The sequence below is a fragment of the Pan paniscus genome, chromosome 10 (genome assembly GCF_029289425.2).
Source record: "Pan paniscus chromosome 10, NHGRI_mPanPan1-v2.0_pri, whole genome shotgun sequence".
NCBI classification, from domain to species: Eukaryota; Metazoa; Chordata; class Mammalia; order Primates; family Hominidae; genus Pan; species Pan paniscus.
In genome coordinates, this window is record NC_073259.2 from 121,403,869 (window position 1) to 121,422,352 (window position 18,484).

General features: G+C 51.1%; 1 protein-coding gene across 3 annotated transcripts in view; it reads right to left on the reverse strand.

The window, feature by feature from the left end:
• The window catches only part of SLC8B1 (solute carrier family 8 member B1), a 33,739-nt gene extending 16,546 nt beyond the window's left edge, over nucleotides 1-17,193 (reverse strand). Inside the window, exons 1-8 of one of the 3 annotated variants that reach the window (XM_055096210.2) lie at nucleotides 15,737-16,459; nucleotides 14,009-14,246; nucleotides 2,458-2,610; nucleotides 2,318-2,370; nucleotides 2,111-2,169; nucleotides 1,843-1,947; nucleotides 1,593-1,760; nucleotides 231-338 (exon numbers count right to left, since the gene is read on the reverse strand). In XM_055096210.2, coding sequence (XP_054952185.1) covers nucleotides 231-338; nucleotides 1,593-1,760; nucleotides 1,843-1,947; nucleotides 2,111-2,169; nucleotides 2,318-2,370; nucleotides 2,458-2,610; nucleotides 14,009-14,164 — 802 coding nt within the window. In that variant the 5' untranslated portion in view covers nucleotides 14,165-14,246; nucleotides 15,737-16,459. Of the gene's footprint in view, nucleotides 1-230; nucleotides 339-1,592; nucleotides 1,761-1,842; nucleotides 1,948-2,110; nucleotides 2,170-2,317; nucleotides 2,371-2,457; nucleotides 2,611-14,008; nucleotides 14,247-15,736 lie in introns of all 3 variants that reach the window. The other 2 variants (XM_055096211.2, XM_055096209.2) reach the window with 2 other exon arrangements.
• Between the last annotated feature and the right edge of the window lie 1,291 nt (nucleotides 17,194-18,484).

Sequence of the window (18,484 nt, forward strand, 5' to 3'; positions counted from 1 at the left end):
CAACTGCATAGAGAGAAGGAAGGAGTGCACTTGAGCCTGCAGGTGATGCAGAGGCTCATGGGTACCAGTGGAAGCACGGAGGCGGGACCTCAGCAGAATGAGTAGAAAGAGCATGAAGAGGAGATGAGCTTGGTGGGGACAATGGCCTCAAGAGACCCTGGGCAGCAGTGAAGGGCACAGAGGCCCCCAGTCCCCACTGGTCCTCTCTGGGGTCCGATGCAGACTCTTACCTGGAGTAACTGGCATGGGGCAGAACAGAGATCCTCTCCGTTGCCGTCGGTAGATCCAGGTGCAGAGAATCACAGTGACCACATAGAACACATACAAGCCCAGGTAACCTGCAGACGGGGTGCACGCCGTCACCAAGTGGTGTCCTGGTGCAGGTCTAGAGAACAACAGCTGGCAGTTCTATCACTGGTGCGTGTTAGCGGTGGCAATCTGTGTTAGCCCATCCAGGTACCAGTGGGTAAATGGCCTTTTCCTTGAGCTCCCCACTCCTTCCTCCTGCCTTCCAGGACCATCTCCCTTCCTGTCTCCCTTGCAATCAAGGAGGTAATACCCAAGCACAGCGAGAGACCTCCAGGTCCCCATTCAAGTACTAAGGGTCGGTGTCCTGCTCTGTGCCCTGGGAGGAGGCAGCCCTGTAGCTCTGGCTACAGCTAGGTTCAGCCAATGGGAGGCCAGACAGGAAATCAGAAGCAGTGGGAGAGACTCTGGAGTCTTTCTTCCTACTCCCTCCCTGTTGCGTGTCTCTGGCAGGGCTTGCAACCCTCTTCAGTATAGCTCCAGGCCTCCAGCCCTCCAACTCTCACTGGGCTCCACCACCCCCTTCCCTGCCCCTGCCGCCAGGAGGGATGAGTGCGTTCGCAGCCCCCATTGTTGCTGGCCCCTGAGTATCTCGAATCTCGGTTTCCCTTGTTGGTTTCATTTTCCTTCTGTACAAATTGTCCCTCCATTCATACCCCTTGAGCCGTCTGAATGGAACATGTTTGCTGTCACGATCCGGGTGGCCCCAGTTAGCGTCCCATCTTTACTGCTTGTTAAAATTGGAAATTATGAAACTTTCTTTTTTTTGAGACAGAGTCTTGCTCTGTTGCCCAGGCTGGAGTGCCATGGCGCAATCATGGGTCACTGCAGTCTCGAACTCCTAGGCTCAAGGTATCCTCCTGCCTTAGCTTCCAGAGTAGCTGGGGCCACAGGAATGCACCACCACCATACCCAGCTAAGTTTTTTCTTTTTTGTAGAGATGTAGTCTCGCTATGTTGCCCAGGCTGGTCTCAAACTCCTGAACCAAAGTGATCCTCCTGCCTCAGTCTCTCAAATTGCTGGGATGATAGGTGTGAGCCATCACGCTTGGCCAAAAAATTGTGACACTTTTGAATACTCCCTCCCCAGCCCCCAGCTCTGCCGGGCCTCTTTGGTTATGTGACCCACATGTTCCCATTTTTGCTCAAGCCAGCTTGAGGAGGGTTTCTGTCACTTGTAATCAAAGCCCCCACTGACCACCCCTCACACCTCTCTGTCCCAGGCACCTCCTAAACCTCCTGCCCATCAGCCCTGGGATCTCACGCCTGAGCCCCAGAGCTGCTCACCCAGAGCCCATGCCAGCGTGACCCTGCCACGGAAGAGCATGAGGAAGGTCAGGAACACAGCCACCATGTAGAAAATGATGTCCCTGAAGAAGGGCCTGGAGGCAGCCATGAAGGGGTGTAGGATGGTAATGCCTCCGGCCACCACTGTGGTAACCAGCACGCCAGCACCTGGGGGGAGGAGGCCAGAGCTCAGCCACCCTGCACCCTCTCCTGCTGCTTTCCCCGCCCCCCTCACTGGGGCTGCTCTCACCAAACAGTGCCCCAAGGGCCAGGCCGGCTGTGTGCGGGTCAGAGAAGGCCACCAGGGCACTGAAGATGTCAGGTGCACCATTCCCAAATGCCAGGAAGGTGACGCCATGTGGGGAGCATGTCAAGGCGGGCCAGGATCGCAGCTGCAGCCCACCCAGGCCTTCGACCCTATCCCCCAGCTTCCCCACACGGGGATAGACATGACCCTATCTCCCAGCCTCCCCACAACTGCCCTCCCTCCAGGGTGCAGGACACTGGACAAAAGGATACTGCCACGTTGTGGGAGAGCTTCAGTGTGGTAGAAATGGCCGACAAGTTGGGGCAGAAACTACGGAGAAAAAGCGGACGGGAAGCATTTCCGTAGTGACCGGCCCCGGACCCCTATCCTTCCCCCAAACTGAGGGTGACCGAATGTCAGCCTCCTGGGACCCCTCCTCCCATTGATAAGCCAGACCGGAGCCCAGAGCCAAACTCACAACTTGGCTGCGGTGACTCCCAGAATCAGAAACAGGTAGAGCAGCCAGGAAACCTGGGTGGGGAGCCGGCAAGGAAGGGAGAGTCAAGTCCAGCTGGGGACACCAGCCCCTCTCACCAGCCCCCCAGGGCAGGGTCTCACGTAGAGAGTGACAGCCAGAGGGAGGAGGCTGGGAGGGAAGTGGCAGAAGATGCCTTCCAGGTAGTCCAGGTACCCCCCATCACTGTGGCAGTCAGGGTTGGTCCGGATGAAGTCACAGCGGTCAGAGACATTCAGGCCACACACCTTGCGACACTGCAGGAAGACAGGGAGGGGGACATCAGGGGCAGAGACTTCCCTGAGAACTGGACTAGGCCCATCTAAGCAGCTAAACATAATGTCCCTTCAGCCTGGTCTCCAAGGCCACCATACCCTCTGGGTGCCAACTATGGATGCACTTTTAATTTTAAAAATAAACGTCTGCTTGAAATTGACATAAGTAATTCATGAATACATATTTGTTTTTTAAAAAAACCAATACATAAAGATTTCTAAATTCCGCTTTCTTATCCCTGCCCTCCGTAAATCCCCCTCTCCAGTGGTCCCACCATAATTAGTTTGAAGCACATCCTTACAGACATTTCTCAGATCAATTACATTTGTATGTATACCCTATTACACACTTTGTTTTGTTTAACAGAAATGGATCCATCCCAAATCTCGTTTCTATAATTTGCTTTTACCATTATATATATATATATATATATATATATATATAAAAATATACCTTAATACACAGAATTTGAAACATACTATAGTGATTTCTATATGTGAAGCATAGTGCTAAGAGCTTAAAATGTATCTCAATTAATCTGTACAATAATTCTATGATGGCTGGGGGCAGTGGCTCATGCCTATAATCCCAGCACTTTGGGAGGTTGAGGTGGGAGGATTGCTTGAGCCCAGGATTTCAAGACCAGCCTGGACAACATAGCAAGACCCCATCTCTGCAAAAAAATAAAATAAAAAATTAGGTAGGCATGGTGATGTGCACTTGTAGTCCCAGCTACTCAGGAGACTGAGGTGGGAGGATCACCTGAGCCCAGGAGGTTGAGGCTGCAATACTGCATTTAGCTTGGGGAATAGAATGAGATCTTGTCTCAAAAAAAAAAAAAAAAAATGTATCTCAATTACTCTGCACAACAGTCTGCGAGGAAGGAACTATTATCATGCCCATTAAACAGTTAAGGAGACTGAGACAATGTCCGTGTGCACTCAGTGGGAGGGTCAAGGTTGGAACCCAGGCAGTTTTAGGCTCTAGGGCCCACTGTTCTCCCCTGCCTCCCCACAGAGTCTTTCACTGCAGCAGAGTATTTCATACTATGGGTGATACATCACTGAGGTAAACATTTCCCTACTGGGCATTTGGGTATGCCTAGTTTTTCAATATAGCCAATGAACTTCCTCACACATGACTCTCTGAGCACATATGAGAAAAATGTTGTCAGAGAAGATTTGAGAAGTGAAAGTGCTGAGTCAGAGGATATCCTGGTCTGGGTTCCTCCAGAAGCTGACTCAGAGACAAAGATTGAGATGGACATAGTATGTTTGGGAGACCTGAGGAACACAAACATAGAGAAAGGGAAGTGGGCCCGGGTGTGGTGGCTCACGCCTGTAACTGTAGCATTTTGGGAGGCCAAGGCTGCAGGATCACTTGACCTCAGGAGTTCGAGACCAGCCTGGGCAACATGACAAAACTCCATCTCTACAAAAAATACAAAAAAAACTAGCCGGGCTTGGTGGCATACGCCTGTAGTCCCAACTACTCAGGAGGAGGAGGTGGGAGGAGCACCTGAGCCTGGAAGTTCAAGGTTGCAGAGAGCTATGATTGTACCACTGCAGTCCAGCCTGGGTGACAGAGTGAGACCCTGTCTCAAAAGAAAAAAATAAAAGAAATAGGAGAAAAGAAGTGGTACAGAGAAGGGATAGCTGCCAACGAAGGCTGGGTTGAGCCAGTTACCACCACCATGAGCTTAATCAGGAGGCAAGGGAGCTGGGATATTTATACACCAACTCTCATCAGCCATTGGGTGAGGACTGCTAGATGGAGGTTTTAGTTCCCCAGCACCTCTAGCCTACTATGCTTATAAGTGGTTCTAGAACAATAAACTGGCAACTGGAAGTCAACAAAAGCCCACCAAAATAGTACAGTCCAAAAGAAATGCTCAAGGCCCTGACAAGGGATCTTCAACATTGCTGGATTTTGCCAAAATGCCCTGGCCAAGCTCTGCCTACATACACTCCCACCAGGAATGGGAAATAAGCAATTCTCATAAGCCTGCACCCACATTGGCTATGAGCAGCCTTATTCAGATCAATGTGATAGGAATGTCATTGTTAAACTGCAAGTCTGGCCAGGTGTGGTGGCTCATGCCTGTAATCCCAGCACGTTGGGAGGCCGAGGTAGGCAGATCACTTGAGGTCAGGAGTTCATGACCAGCCTGGTCAACATGGGGAAACCCCGTCTCTACTAAAAATACAAAAATGAGCCAGGTGTGGTGACATCCACCTGTAGTCCCAGCTACTCAGGAGGCTGAGGCAGGAGAATCGCTTGAACCCAGGAGGCAGAGGTTGCAGTGAGCCAAGATCATACCACTGCACTCCAGCCTGGGTGACAAAGTGAGACTCCATCTCAAAAAACAACAACAACAAAAAAAGCTAAGACAGTAAATTTTAGGTTATGTGTATTTCATTATAATTTTTTAAAAGCTTTGTCAAACCACAGTTCCACCTCCTCCACAAGCCCTCTCTGAACTCCCACTAACACCAGACTGGAAGTGAGATTTCTTATCTCTGAGCCTCTGGCCTTCTCACCAATTTTTGCTAAGAGCTCTACCCACCCATACAGTATCCTCTGAGCAGAGACTGAAACCCCCAGCCCTGCCCCAACCCCTCAATCTTTCTACAGTGCCCTGTCCTCAGAAAGCACATGCCAGCTGGGAAGATGAAATCTGTGGCCAGGTAAACTGGCTCACACCTGTAATCCCAACACTTTGGGAGGCTGAGGCAGGAGGATCGCTTAAGCCCAGGAGTTTGGGACCAACTTGGGTAACATAGTAAGACCCCATTGCTACAAAAAAATTTAAAAATGAGCCAGGCATGGTGGCACACGCCTGTGGTTCCAGCTACTTCGGAGGCTGAGGTGAGAGGATTGCTTGAGTCTGGGAGGTTGAGGCTGCAGTGAGCTATGATGGCACCACTGCTCTCCAGCCTGGGTGACAGAGCAAGCCTGTCTCAAAAAAAAAAACAAAAAAAAAAACTTTTCTTTTTTTGAGATCAGGACAACCTGAGCATAATACCCACTCAGCCACTCAGCTCTACCTTTTTTTTTTTTTTTTTTTTGGAGACAGAGTCTCCCTCTGTCACCCAGGCTGGAGTACAATAGCACAATCTCGGCTCACTGCAACCTCCACCTCTCGGGTTCAACTGATTCTCCTGCCTCAGCCTCCCGAGTAGCTGGGACTACAGGCGCCCACCGACACGCCCGGCTAAGTTTTGTATTTTTAGTAGAAATGGGGTTTCACCACGTTGGCCAGGTTGGTCTCGAACTTCTGACCTCAAGTGATCTACCTGCCTTGGCCTCCCAGAGTGCTGGGATTACAGGTGTGAGCCACTGCGCCCAGCCCCTTTTTTTTCCTTTGAGACAGAGTCTCACTCTGTCGCCTAGGCTGGAGTGCAGTAGAGCAATCTTGGCTCACTGCAACCTCCACCTCCTGGGTTCAAGTGATTCTCCTGCCTCAGCCACCTGAGTAGCTGGGACTACATGCACACAACACCACACCTGGCTAATTTTTGTATTTTTGGTAAAGATGAGGTTTCACTGTGTTGGCCAGGCTGGTCTTGAACTCCTGACCTCAAGTGATCCACCTACCTCAGCCTCCCAAAGTACTGGGATTACAGGTGTGAGCCTCCATGCCCAACCAGCTCTACCGTCTAAGAGCTGTATCTGTAGCAATTCCCTTCCTCTCTTTGAGCTTCAGTCTCATTTGTAAAATGGGACTAATTATACCAACCCCATTGATAATGGAATCAAATGAGATTACAGGTGTTCAAATTTGCCCTCCTCAGAGACTTTCCATGTAAAGTAGTCATTACCCCTATCTCCACTATTAATACCCAGTTTTCTGCATTCACAGCAGTTATCACAATCTTTATTTTGTTCATTTCCTTGTTTACTGAATTTTATTATTTTAGAGACCAGGTGCTTTGTCACTCAGGCTGGAGTGCAGTGGGGCAATCATGGCTCACTTCGGCCTCGAACTCCTGGGCGCATGTGATCCTCCTGCCTTTGCCTCCCAAGTAGCTGGGACTACAGGCATGCACCACCACACCCAGTTAATTTTTTAAAACATTATTTTTTGTAGAGATGGAGGTCTTGCTATGTTGCCTAGGCTGGTCTTGAACTCCTGGCCTCAAGCCATCCTCCCACCTCAGCCTCCCATTGTGCTGGGGTTATAGGCGTGAACCACCAAACCTGGCCTTAATTTTTTTTTTTTTTTTTTTTTTTTTTTTGAGACGGAGTCTCGCTCTTTCGCCGAGGCCAGACTGCAGTGGCACTATCTCGGCTCACGGCAAGTTCCGCCTCCCAGGTTCACGCCATTCTCCTGCCTCAGCCTCCCGAGTAGCTGGGACTACAGGCACTTGCCACCACGCCCAGCTAATTTTTTGTATTTTTAGTAGAGATGGGGTTTCACCGTGTTAGCCAGGATGATCTCGGTCTCCTGACCTTGTGATCCACCCACCTTGGCCTCCCAAAGTGATGGGATTACAGGCGTGAGCCACTGCGCCCAGCCCTGAATTTTTTTTGTCTGCATTCTTGTATTTGCCCTGAGCCTGGCGGGTAGTAGGGGCTTAATACATTTGTGTTAATGGCTGCTTGAATGACTAAGTGATTTTGTGTAGCCTTTCCAACACTCCTGCGAGGCAAATGGAATGATTCCCCTTTAACATATGGGTAAGCCAAGGGTCAGCAAACTTCGGCCCCTGGACCACATCCAGCCCACCATCTGGTTATGCACAGCCTGCAAGCCAAGAATGATTCTTACATTTTTAAATGGTTGGGAGACATAAATCAAAAGAAGAATTTTCCATGACATGTAAAATTATATAAAACTCAAGTTTCCATTTCCATAAATATTTACTGGGGCACAGCCACACCCATTCGTTGATGTACAATCTGTGGCTACTCAGGCACTGTGAGAGCAGTGAGTAGTTGTAGAAACCATGTAGCCCACAAAGCTGAAAATATTTACTGTCTAGCTCTTATTCTATTCTTTCTTTCTTTTCTTTTCTTTCTTTTTTATTTTTTATTTTTTTTGAGATGGAGTCTTACTCTGTTGCCCAGGCTGAAGTACAGTGGTGAGATCTCAGCTCACTGCAACCTTTGCCTCCTGGGTTCAAATTATTACCCTGCCTCAGCCTCTGGAGGAGCTGGGATCACAGATATGTGCCACCACGCCTGGCTGATTTTTTTATTTTTAGTAGAGATGGGGTTTCACCATGTTGGCCAGGCTAGTCTGAAACTCCTGGCCTCAAGTGATCCACCAGCCTCCGCCTCCCAAAGTGCTGGGATTACAGGTGTGAGCACTGTGACTGGCCTCTTTTCTTTCTCTCTCTTTTTTTTTTTTTTTTTTTTTTTTTGAGACAAGGTCTCACTGTTGCCCAGGCTGGAGTGCAGAAGCATGATTATAGCTCACTGCAGCCTCAAACTCTTAGGCTTAAGGAATTCCCCCGACTTCAACCTCCCAAGTGGCTGGAGCTACAAATGTGAGCCCACAACCCAGCCCTACTATCTGGCTCTTTACAGAAAGTCTGTGCCCCAGGCTGGAGTGATGGTGTGCACATCCCAACCCAGGCTTGGGAATCTCCATCAACTATTCCCACCAAAACGTGCAGATGCAAGTCTCAAGTTTCTGTCCTGAGCTTCCCTTATCCCATCCCCAGCTCCCACCCAAAAGCAACAGTCAGGCTGGGCTCCTTCCATACTGGGAGGGGGAGGGTTTCAATCTTGCCCTAAGCCTGGGCCTGTGGCTTTGCTAGGGCCCAGGAATTTCCCAGGGAGATAAAGTCACCCAAGGGGTTTCTGACAAAGAGGGTCCCACCCAGCACAAGGAGGAAGGACACTAGATGGGGGCCAGGGAAGCAGGCGGGCTGCCATTTCCTCCTCTGGGAGGAACAATAATAATCATATTGGGAGGCAGTATAGCTCCCTCTACTGAGCCCTCCTCTCTCATGAAACTGCCTGGTTGAAATTCTAATTTGCGTCCTTCTAGGTGAGTGATTTTGGGCAAGTAAATTAACCTCAGTGTTCTCCTCTGAACAATGGGGGCAATAACACCCACATGCCTAGACAGGAATGGGATAAGGACATGGAGGCCAGGCATTGTGGCTCACATCTGTAATCCCAGTGCCTGAGCCCATGAGTTTGAGACCAGCCTGGCCAACATGGTGAAACTCCATCTCCACTAAAAATATAAAAATTAGCCAGGCACGGTGGCGTGTGCCTGTGTTCCCAGCTACTCAGGAGGCTGAGGCAGAATAACTTGAACCCGGGAGGCGGAGGTTGCAGTGAGCCAAGATCACACCATTGCACTCCAGGCTGGGCAACAGAGTGAGACTCTGTCTCAAAAAAAAAAAAAAAATAGGCTGGGCGCGGTGGGTCACACCTGTAATCCCAGCACTTTGGGAGGCCAAGGCAGGTGGATCACCTGAGGTCAAGAGTTCGAGCCCAGCCTGACCAACATGGTGAAACCATCTCTACTAAAAATACAAAAAGCCGGGCATGGCGGCAGATGTCTGTAATCGCAGCTACTTGGGAAGCCAAGGCAGGAGAATCGCTTGAACCCAGGAAGCAGAGGTTGCAGTGAGCTGAGATCGCACCATTGCACTCCAGCCTAGGCAACAAGAGCGAAACTACGTCTCCAAAAAAAAAAAAAAAAAAAAGGTTGCATTATCATCATCTAAGTTTTAATTATTTATTTATTTAGAGACAGGTTCTGTCTATGTCACCCAGGCTGGAGTGCAGTGGCGTGATCACAGCTCACTCCAGCCTCAACCACTCAGGCTCAAGCAGTCTCCTACCTCAGCCTCCTGAGTAGCTGGCACCACAGGTGCGCATCACACGAGGCTAATTTTTAAATTTTTTGTTGAGAAGGGGTTTCGCCATGTTGGCCAGGCTAGTCTCAAACTCCTGGGCTCAAGTGATCCTCCCGCCTCGGCCTTCCAACGTGCTGGGATTACACAGGTGGGCCACCAAGCCTGGCCAAAATTTTTCTCTCTTAAACAATACTTGAATTCATCTCTTCCTTCCATCTCCACCAGCACGGAGAAAAACTGCAGAGGTTCTCATCTGGCCTCCTACTCCCAATCTTACCAGAGGGGCTCTTTCTAATGTGCTCCCTCCTCCAGCTGCTGAAGAGCCCTCCTTTGCCTGTTTTTGGTCCCTGTGTTCTGCCCTTGTCAGTCTCCAGTAAAGCTCGTCTGGTCAGCTGTCAGGTCCTGGAATACCCAGACCCTCCTGGCATTGGTCCAGCTTTTGTACATGCTGTTCCTTCTGCCTGGTGCCACGATTATTTTTCGTCTATTTAATCCACGTTCACCACCCAATTCTTGGTTCCCAGAACACTTCTTGCAGGAAGCCCTCCCTGACTACTCCCAGCCTAGCTGGCCCTCCCAGTTACTTTTTTTTTTTTTTTTCCTTTTTTGAGATGGAGTCTTACTCCATCACCCAGGCAGGAGGGCAGTGGTGTGATCTCAGCTCACTGAACCTCCATCTCATGGGTTCAAGAGATTCTCCTACCTCAGCCTCCCAAGTAGCTGGGATTGCAGGTGCCCACCACCATGCCCAGGTAATTTTTGTATTTTAGTAGAGATGGGGTTTTGCTATGTTGGCCAGGCTGGTCTCGAAATCCTGGCCTGAAGTGATCCACCTGCCTCGGCCTCCCAAAGTGCTGGGATTACAGGTGTGAGCCACCACACCCAGGCAGGATCATAGACTTGCTTAATATCTGCCCCTCCCACTAAAGTCTCGCACAGTGCCTGGCAGAGTAGGCCCTCCTAACAGTTGTGCCGCACACCGTGCTGGGCATCATCTCACCCATTCAGTCTTCATCAGAGACCCAGGAGGTTGGCACAATTGTTTCCACTTCACAGATGAGAAAACTGAGGCACAGAGAGGCAAAGTGGCTTGCCCAGGAGCACACAGCCCACCACTGAGAAGTGGCTCCAAACTCAGCTCTGCCTGAAAGTTACTCGCTGAAGCTCCTGAGGAAACTGCCCAACTGGGCAGGGGCAGCCTCCATTTCCTGCCCTCTCACTATCTTCCTGCCCTCCCTCCTCCCTGTCCTCGGGGTCAGCCAGGGAGGACACAGGGAGTCACCCCATCTCCCTGATGGCAGAGTGAGTCAGCAAGGTGGGTCCCCCAAATCTGGCCTCCAAAATCACATTACTGTGCAGTCTGTCTCGCTCTGCCCTCCCCGAGCTGCACAGCCCTCCCCCAGGTCCCTCAGGACCCCTCCCCAGCTCTCTGCTCAAGAGAGACAGAGTAAGGTGGGATTGCTCTGCGTCTGGGGGAGGGGGGGAGTGACTTCACTTCCTTCCAGTCCTTCCCACCCTCTTTCCTATGTCACTAACTCAGTCCCAGGAAACCCAGAGAGGTGCACACAGAGGTCAGGCTGGACAGGAAAGGGTAACCAACTCAATACCTTGGAATTCTTATAAAAACTTACATCAGATCACATCCTCTTGTGCTCTAAAGCCTCCCATGGCTCCCACCTTCCTCCCACTGACAGCCAAGTCTACAGTGGTCCCCAGGGCCCCTGTTCTCTCCTGCCTGGTCTCCCTTCCTTCTCCCTTGCTCACTGTTCCAGCCACTCTGCAAAATCTGTCATTCTGCTCCTGCCCCAGGGCCTGCGCATCTACTGTTCCCTCACTTCCTCTGGATCTTCATAAGCCATTCAGGTCTCAGTCTAAATGTCATGTCCTCAGAGAGGCCTTCCATGATAGCCTAAGCAAAGCAGCGCCCCCCTCCCCCTCACCCTGTGGAATGATTTGTCAACTTGCTTCTCACCCATGACCCCACTAGAGTATAAGCTCCAGGGGGGCAGGGACCAGGCTCTCTGCTTCCTGCTATCCCCTCAGCATGTGGCACAGGCCCTGGCACATAGTAGGTGCTCAATAACTATTTGTTGCATTAATGACTACTTGAAAAGGACCTAAGGTAAGGGGCTGGGGGTGCCTTTCCCAGCCTGCAGGCTCCCTGGATGGTGGGGACTTCCAGAAAGGCAGCTGCCCCATCTGTCCTGGGAGGCGGTGGACTAGAGAGGAAGGGGATGGATTTAGCATGAAGCAGCCAAGAGTTCTCATCCTGGCTCTGCCACTTTCCTCCTGGCCACCTTCACCTCCCTGAACCTTGGAGTCTTCATCTATAGCACAGAGATAATCACTCCCACCTCACGGGGTTTGGGGGAGGACTTGTGGGCACAGGGCTGACCTAAGTGCTCAATAACTTGGAGAGATTATCTGGCACAATTATCTGGTATGATCTCTCAGTTTTCCTGCCCCCAAGGAGCACGCTCCAACAGGGGGTACTCAATTTTATAACCACGGTAACCACAAACCACTTTCCCATCTGTAAAATGGGCTTAATTGCCTGTTGCCTGTTTCACAGGGTGGACTTGAAGGCACTTTGCAGCCTCATAAAGTTGCTGTGGGCATTGAATGCTCTCAGCCCATCAGTTTGAGTTTGGGATTCCTGCTGAAGAAATGGTGAGAACTCCAGTCCCTGGCAGCTACAGGGCACTCCAGGGGGTCATCTTGAGCAGTCCCCTGCTTTTGTTACTTCACTCCAGATCTGCTGTGACCTCCTCTTCTCCCCTTACAGACATCAGAGCGGAAAGATGCAAGTTCTCTGTAGCCTGTCTCAACAGGCCGTGCCCTCCCTGCCCTGGGAGGAAGGCCTCTTGCCTCTAACTCCAGCGTCGTCATTGGTCCTCCCTCAGTGCTCCCCATTCAAATCACAGCACCAGCAGACCCTCAGCTGATCAGGCCAGAAACCTGGAGCCATCCACCACTCCTCTCTTTCTCCCACCACTGGGAGAAAGAGAGAGGGTGGGAGTTCAATACCAGCCTGGCCAATATGGTGAAACCCTGTTTCTACTAAAAATACAAAAAAATTAGCCAGGTGTGGCAGTGTGCACCTGTAATCCCAACTACTTGGAAGGCTGTGCATAAGAATCGCTTGAACCCGGGAGGCAGAGGTTGCAGTGAGCTGAGATCGTGCCATTGCACTCCAGCCTGGGTGTAGAGTGAGGCTGTTCTCGGAAAAAAAAAAAAAAAAAAAATTGAGTCAGTGGACTGGGAAAAGCAGACCCACCCTCAATCTGGGTGGGTGCAATCTAATCAGCTACCAGCACAGCCAGAATAAAAGCAGGCAGAAGAATGTGGAAAGACTAGACTGGCTTGGTCTTCTGGCCTGCATCTTTCTCCCATGCTGGATGCTTCCTGCCCTCAAACATCAGACTCCAAGTTCTTCAGCTTTGGGACTCTTGGACCTTCAGCCACAGACTAAAGGCTGCACTGTCAGCTTCCCTACTTTTGAGGTTTTGGGACTCAGACTGACCTCCTCGCTCTTCAGCTTGCCGATGACCTATTGCGGGACCTCACCTGTGATCATGTGAGTCAATATTCCTTTAAAAACTCCCCTTTACATATACATTATCCTATTAGTTCTGTCCCACTAGAGAACTCCGACTAACACAGATTTTGGGACCCTCTGCTTAAAACCTTCCATTGGCTCCCCACTATCGCAAAACAATTCTCACCTCCTAGCTGCAGCCTGTAAGGCCTTTTGTAATCTGCCTGCCATTACCTCTCCATCCTCCTCTCTTAACATTCTTCCCCTCACTTGCTCTGTTCCATCCATTCTAGCCTCCCTGCTGTTCCGGGAACACACTAAGCTTGTTCCTGCTCCAAAATCTTTGTACTTGCTGTTCCCTTTGCCCAGAATGCTCTTCCCCGGGGTGTCAATGTAGGTGGTTTCCTCTCTCCATTCGGTGGCTTGCCTCAAATATCACCCCCTCACAGAAGCCATCTGTGACCACCCAATCTGAAATAGTTGGAAAAGCTCACGCCCTCCCCCATACCACTTTAGCTATTGTGTGCGGGGCACTTAGCACATCGCCACCTGAAATGTATATGCTTACTTCTCTTTTTGTTGTTGTTGAGACAGAGTCTTGCTTTGCCACCCAGGCTGGAGTGCAGTGGTACAATCCTGGCTCACTGCAACATCCACCTCATGGTTTCAAGCGATTCTCCTGCCTCAGGGTTCTGATGATTACAGGCACCTGCCACCATGCCTGGCTAATTTTTGTATTTTTAGTAGATACAGGGTTTTGACACAACGGCCAGGCTGGTCTCCAACTCTGGGCCTCAAGTGATCCTCCTGCCTCGGCCTCTCAAAGTGTATACGTTTACTTCTTGATCTGTCTGTTCAGGAGACTGTCATCTCCTTGAGAGTAGTGAATTTTGTCTCTATTGTTCCCTGGTATATCCCAGGCTGCGGTCAGTGCCTGGCACATAGTAGATGCTCAATAGATATTTATCGATTGGAGGAACACAGCCCCACCCAACCCCAGGTTCCTACCGGGATACTCACGTCTATCACAGGGGTCTGGTTCACACCTGAAGCTGGAAACCGGGGGCTAATGTGAGCTCCTGTAGACGAGCCCCTAGTCCCAGACACTGTCTCCGCCATTAGCAGCACACAAAGCACACTCAGTGCCCAGTGCAGATTCAGCCATCTGCCGGCCATCTGCCCCCACGGGGCCTGGCCCTTACTCTCCACTTCCCTTTCTGCAGTAGCTCAGTTCCAAACAGCTGGTGGCTCCAGTGGCCTGCAAGGTGGGAGTGAGAAGGGGGGACAACATCACTGAAAACCCATGGACCCAGCAAAAGGGGCTGGAAGACTCTAGTTAAGGAACTGCCTTCCTGCCTCCCGGCAGCAAAGTTAAGCTGCCGGAGAAACCATGTTCTGCACAGTCTCACTGGAGGGGCCCAAGGCCCTGCCCATTCAGCGTGCAGATCAGATACGCCCTTCTTCCTGAGCCCCCATGAAAACCTACCCGGTCCCACCTGGCCCCCAGCCTGAGGCCAGAATGCCAGGGCTGCAAGGGACTAGGGACTTGAGCCAAGATTCAGAGTCTCAGGCTTCTGGGGCCAGCTGGGTGAGATACACGTGGGAAGTGGGCAGTGGGTGGGATTGCAGAAGCCCTCAAAACAAAACAAAACAAACTCTACTTCTAGGGGTGGACTTGGCCTCTGGGCCACCAGTTTGAGACCTAGAGAGGCTTGCCCACCACATTTTACAGAGCCCACTAAGCAATGCTGTTGTTCTGTGTCTTACAAGGAGCCAAGCTTTACATGGATGACCTCATTCTATCCTCACGACATGCCGAGAGTGGGTAGCATTAGCATTCCATTTTACAGATGAACTAACTGAGGCACAGACAGGTGAAGCCAGGCTTGTTTCCCCCCTGCATCATGCCTCCCTCATGCAGTCCTCAGAACAATTCTGGAAATGTCCCCCCCCACCCCCCACCCCGCACTGTACAGCAGGGAGAGGGGCTCAGAGGAGGTTTTTTTGTTTTTTGTTTGTTTGTTTGTTTCTTCAGATGGAGTCTCACTCTGTTACTCAAGCTGGAGCGCAGTGGCGCGATCTCAGCTCACTGCAACCTCTGCCTCCCGGGTTCAAGTGATTCTCCTGCCTCAGCCTCCCGAGTAGCTGGGATTACAGGCACACACCACCATGCCCAGCTAATTTTTGTATTTTTAACGGAGACGGGGTTTCACCATGTTGGCCAGGCTGGTCTCGAACTCCTAGCCTCAAGTGATCTGCCGGCCTTGACCTCTCAAAGTGCTGGGACTACAGGCGTGAGCCACCACACCCAGCAGAGGAATTCCATAACCTGCCCAAGGTCACACAGCAAGAGGGTCACAGAGCCCACAGCCCCTCCAACAGGGAACTTAAGGGCAAGAAGGAAGTTGAGTTGCTCAAAGACCGCGGGTTAGCAGTGGGGCCGGGCTGGTCACCACCATGTGCCTCTTCCCTCAAGACCAGGGCCAAAATGGCTTCAATATATTTCAAAGGAATTAAACTGGAATAACAAAAGTCCTCAGCAAACTAAATTTCCTCTTTTGGCTTTTTCATGTGTTCTACGATGAGTATGTCTTATTTTTGCAATCAGGAAACCAAACCCCATAAAAACGTTTTTTTCTTTAAGTCTGCGCAGGTGTTTCTCAATGTCCTGGCAGCCTGAGGGGAGGGAGAGGAGGTAGGGAGGGGAAGAGAGGTCAGAAAGGCGCCTCTCCCAGCCAGGTTCCTTACCTGTCCACGGAAGACACGGCCCTTCCTCTTCTATGGTTCTCCCGAACCCCTCCAACTGGAGTCCGAGTTACTCTATTTGGCACCAAGTTGAAACAGGACACCCCTGGTTTCAAATTCGTCTCGGCCACTTACTATCTTATCTGTGTGGCCTTAAGGAAGTCACTTCACCTCTCTGGGCCTCTTATTCCTCATGTGTGAAATGGACACAAATGCTGGCCGACGGGGTATACAATAAGAGCTCAATAAATGTTCGCGTCCCTGATTTCCCCAACACCTGAAGATCAGCATGCGTCTCGTCTCTCTTTGCTGCCGATTTATTTTACTGATTCACTAGTGAGCATTTATTGAGCGCCTTCTGTACGCGTGGGCCGATGCCCAGCGCTCGGATGGTCGGCGACCTGCTAAGGGACAGGGGCGGAAAATCGGGGCTGCGCTTCCCAGGGAAGAGACCTCAGGAACATCTCCGTGCTCCGTTTCCCGTCCGGACGGAGGTTGAGAAGTCGAACTCGGGGCGCCCGGGTCCTCCGGCCGTGCGGGGAGGCGGCTCTTTCTTACCTCGGGCCGGGCCTGGGACCAGCAAACTCCGAACCTCGACTTCGCAGGGCCTCGCAGCCTTCCAGGTCCCCGGCCGCCGGACCGACCTTGCGCCAGCGAAGCCGCCAGTCCGGGTGCCCCGCCTGCTGCAGCGTCCGGGCCTGCCCCGGCTCGCCCCGCCCCGGTCTCGGCCACGCCCTCAGGACACGCCCCCTCGGGGCTCGCCCCGCCCCTGCCCTTAAAGGTACAGCTCCCGGGGAGCTTCGTAGGGTCTTCCCACTCTCCACCGTCTTCTGACCTCCACTTTGAAACTGAGATACAAGCCGATGGGTAAGGACTGCAGGAAGCCGGAGAGGGACATTTAGAGGGTGAACCTAGGAGGTTCATTTCCCGAGGGTAGAGGGACCAGAGGGTGTCAAGCTGCTCCTGGTAATGAATGGTGACAAAGAGGTTTGGGAAAATCCCAGGTGGAGAAAGCCCCACCCTGCCTACGAAAGTTCTGGCGGTTTCACCTGAAATCCTTCTGAGATCCTAATTGGGTTCAACATTCCCCTCTAGTAGCATAGCTTTTTTTTTTTTTTAATTTAAATTTTAATTTTTTAAGCCAGGGTCTCACTCTATCGCCCAGGCTGGAATGCAGTAGCAGCTGTCACGGCTCACTAAAGCCTCGACCTCCGAGGCTCAAGCAATCCTCCCACCTCGGCCTCCCAAGTAGCTGGGACTGCAGGCAAGTGCCATCATGCCCGGCTAATTTTGTTCATTTTTTGTAAAATGTTCTTACTATGTTGGTCAAACTGGTCACGAACTCCTGGGCTTATACAATCCTCCCGCCTCAGCCTCCCACGTAGCTGAGACCACAGGTATGTGCCACCAAGCCAGGCTAGTTTTTAAAATTTTTTATAGAGACGAGGTCTCTATATGTTGCCCAAGTTGGTCTCAAACTCCTGGTCTCAAGCGATCCTTCTGCCTCTGCCTCCCAAAGTGTCAGAGCTGTGTAAACCAGAGCAACTCCATCTGGAATGGGGCTGGGTAAAATGAGGCTGAGACTTACTGGGCTGCATTCCCAGACGGTTAAGGCATTCTAAGTCACAGGTTGAGATAGAAGGTGGGCACAAGATACAGGTCATCATAAAGACCTTGCTGATAAAACAGGTTGCAGTAAAGGAGCCAACCCAAACCCACCAAAACCAAGATGGTGACAAGAATGACCTCTGGTTGTCCTCACTGCTGCACTCCCATCAGCGCCATGACAGTTTACAAATGCCATGGCAACGTCAGGAAGTTACCCTATATGGTCTAAAAAGGGGAAACATAGATAATCCACCCCTTGTTTAGCATATCATCAAGAAATAACCATAAAAATGGGCAACCAGCAGCCCTCAGGGCTGTTCTGCCTATGGAGTAGCCATTCTTTTATTCCTTTACTTTCTCAATAAACTTGCTTTCACTTTACTCTATGGAATCACCCTGAATTTGTTCTTGCGCGAGATCCAAGAACCCTTTCTTAGGGTCTGGATCAGGACCCCTTTCCTGTAACAAAAGTGCTTGGATTACAGGTGTGAGCCACCATGCCCATCTTTTTATCTAATATTTAAAATTTGTATTTACGTTTTTCCCTTTTCTTTTTGCTAATCTCTGTATTGTTCCAATTTTAGTATATGTGCTGCTGAAGGGGGCACATAGCATCGTTTTTAAAAGAACGTGGCAAACAAATCAAGCCCGAGGAGTTAGTGATCTGCTGATGGATGTACCAGTATCTCCCCCTATTTCCAGTTTCCCAGCCTCCTGGGGAAGCTCTGTTCATCCTGCCTTTTCTTCTGTTGGGGGGATGGGGGAATGGGAGGAGGCGGGCATGGGGGCTGGACCTGGGGTCCTTAAGGCTGGAGTGTGTCCTCCCAGGCCACTCCTGCCTGCAGCCCCACTTCTGCCATTAGCATGCATCTAATCACCCCATCTCTTATCCTTAGGGTAGGACCTGCTTCCTCGTCATGGGCAGGACCCAGGCCCAACGCCAAGCCTGGCATTCAAGGCCCTTCAGCATCCAGCCCTAGCACACCTTTCTGAAATCGTCTTTCACCCCTACCTCCACCTCCTGCCCAGTAGTGCTCCCTGTTCCCTGAACGTATCGGCCCCTTGCTCACAGCCACCTGCCTCTGCTCCTTCCGAGCCCCCTGCCCTGATGACACCCTATCTCTTTTCCACCTGACAAACTCT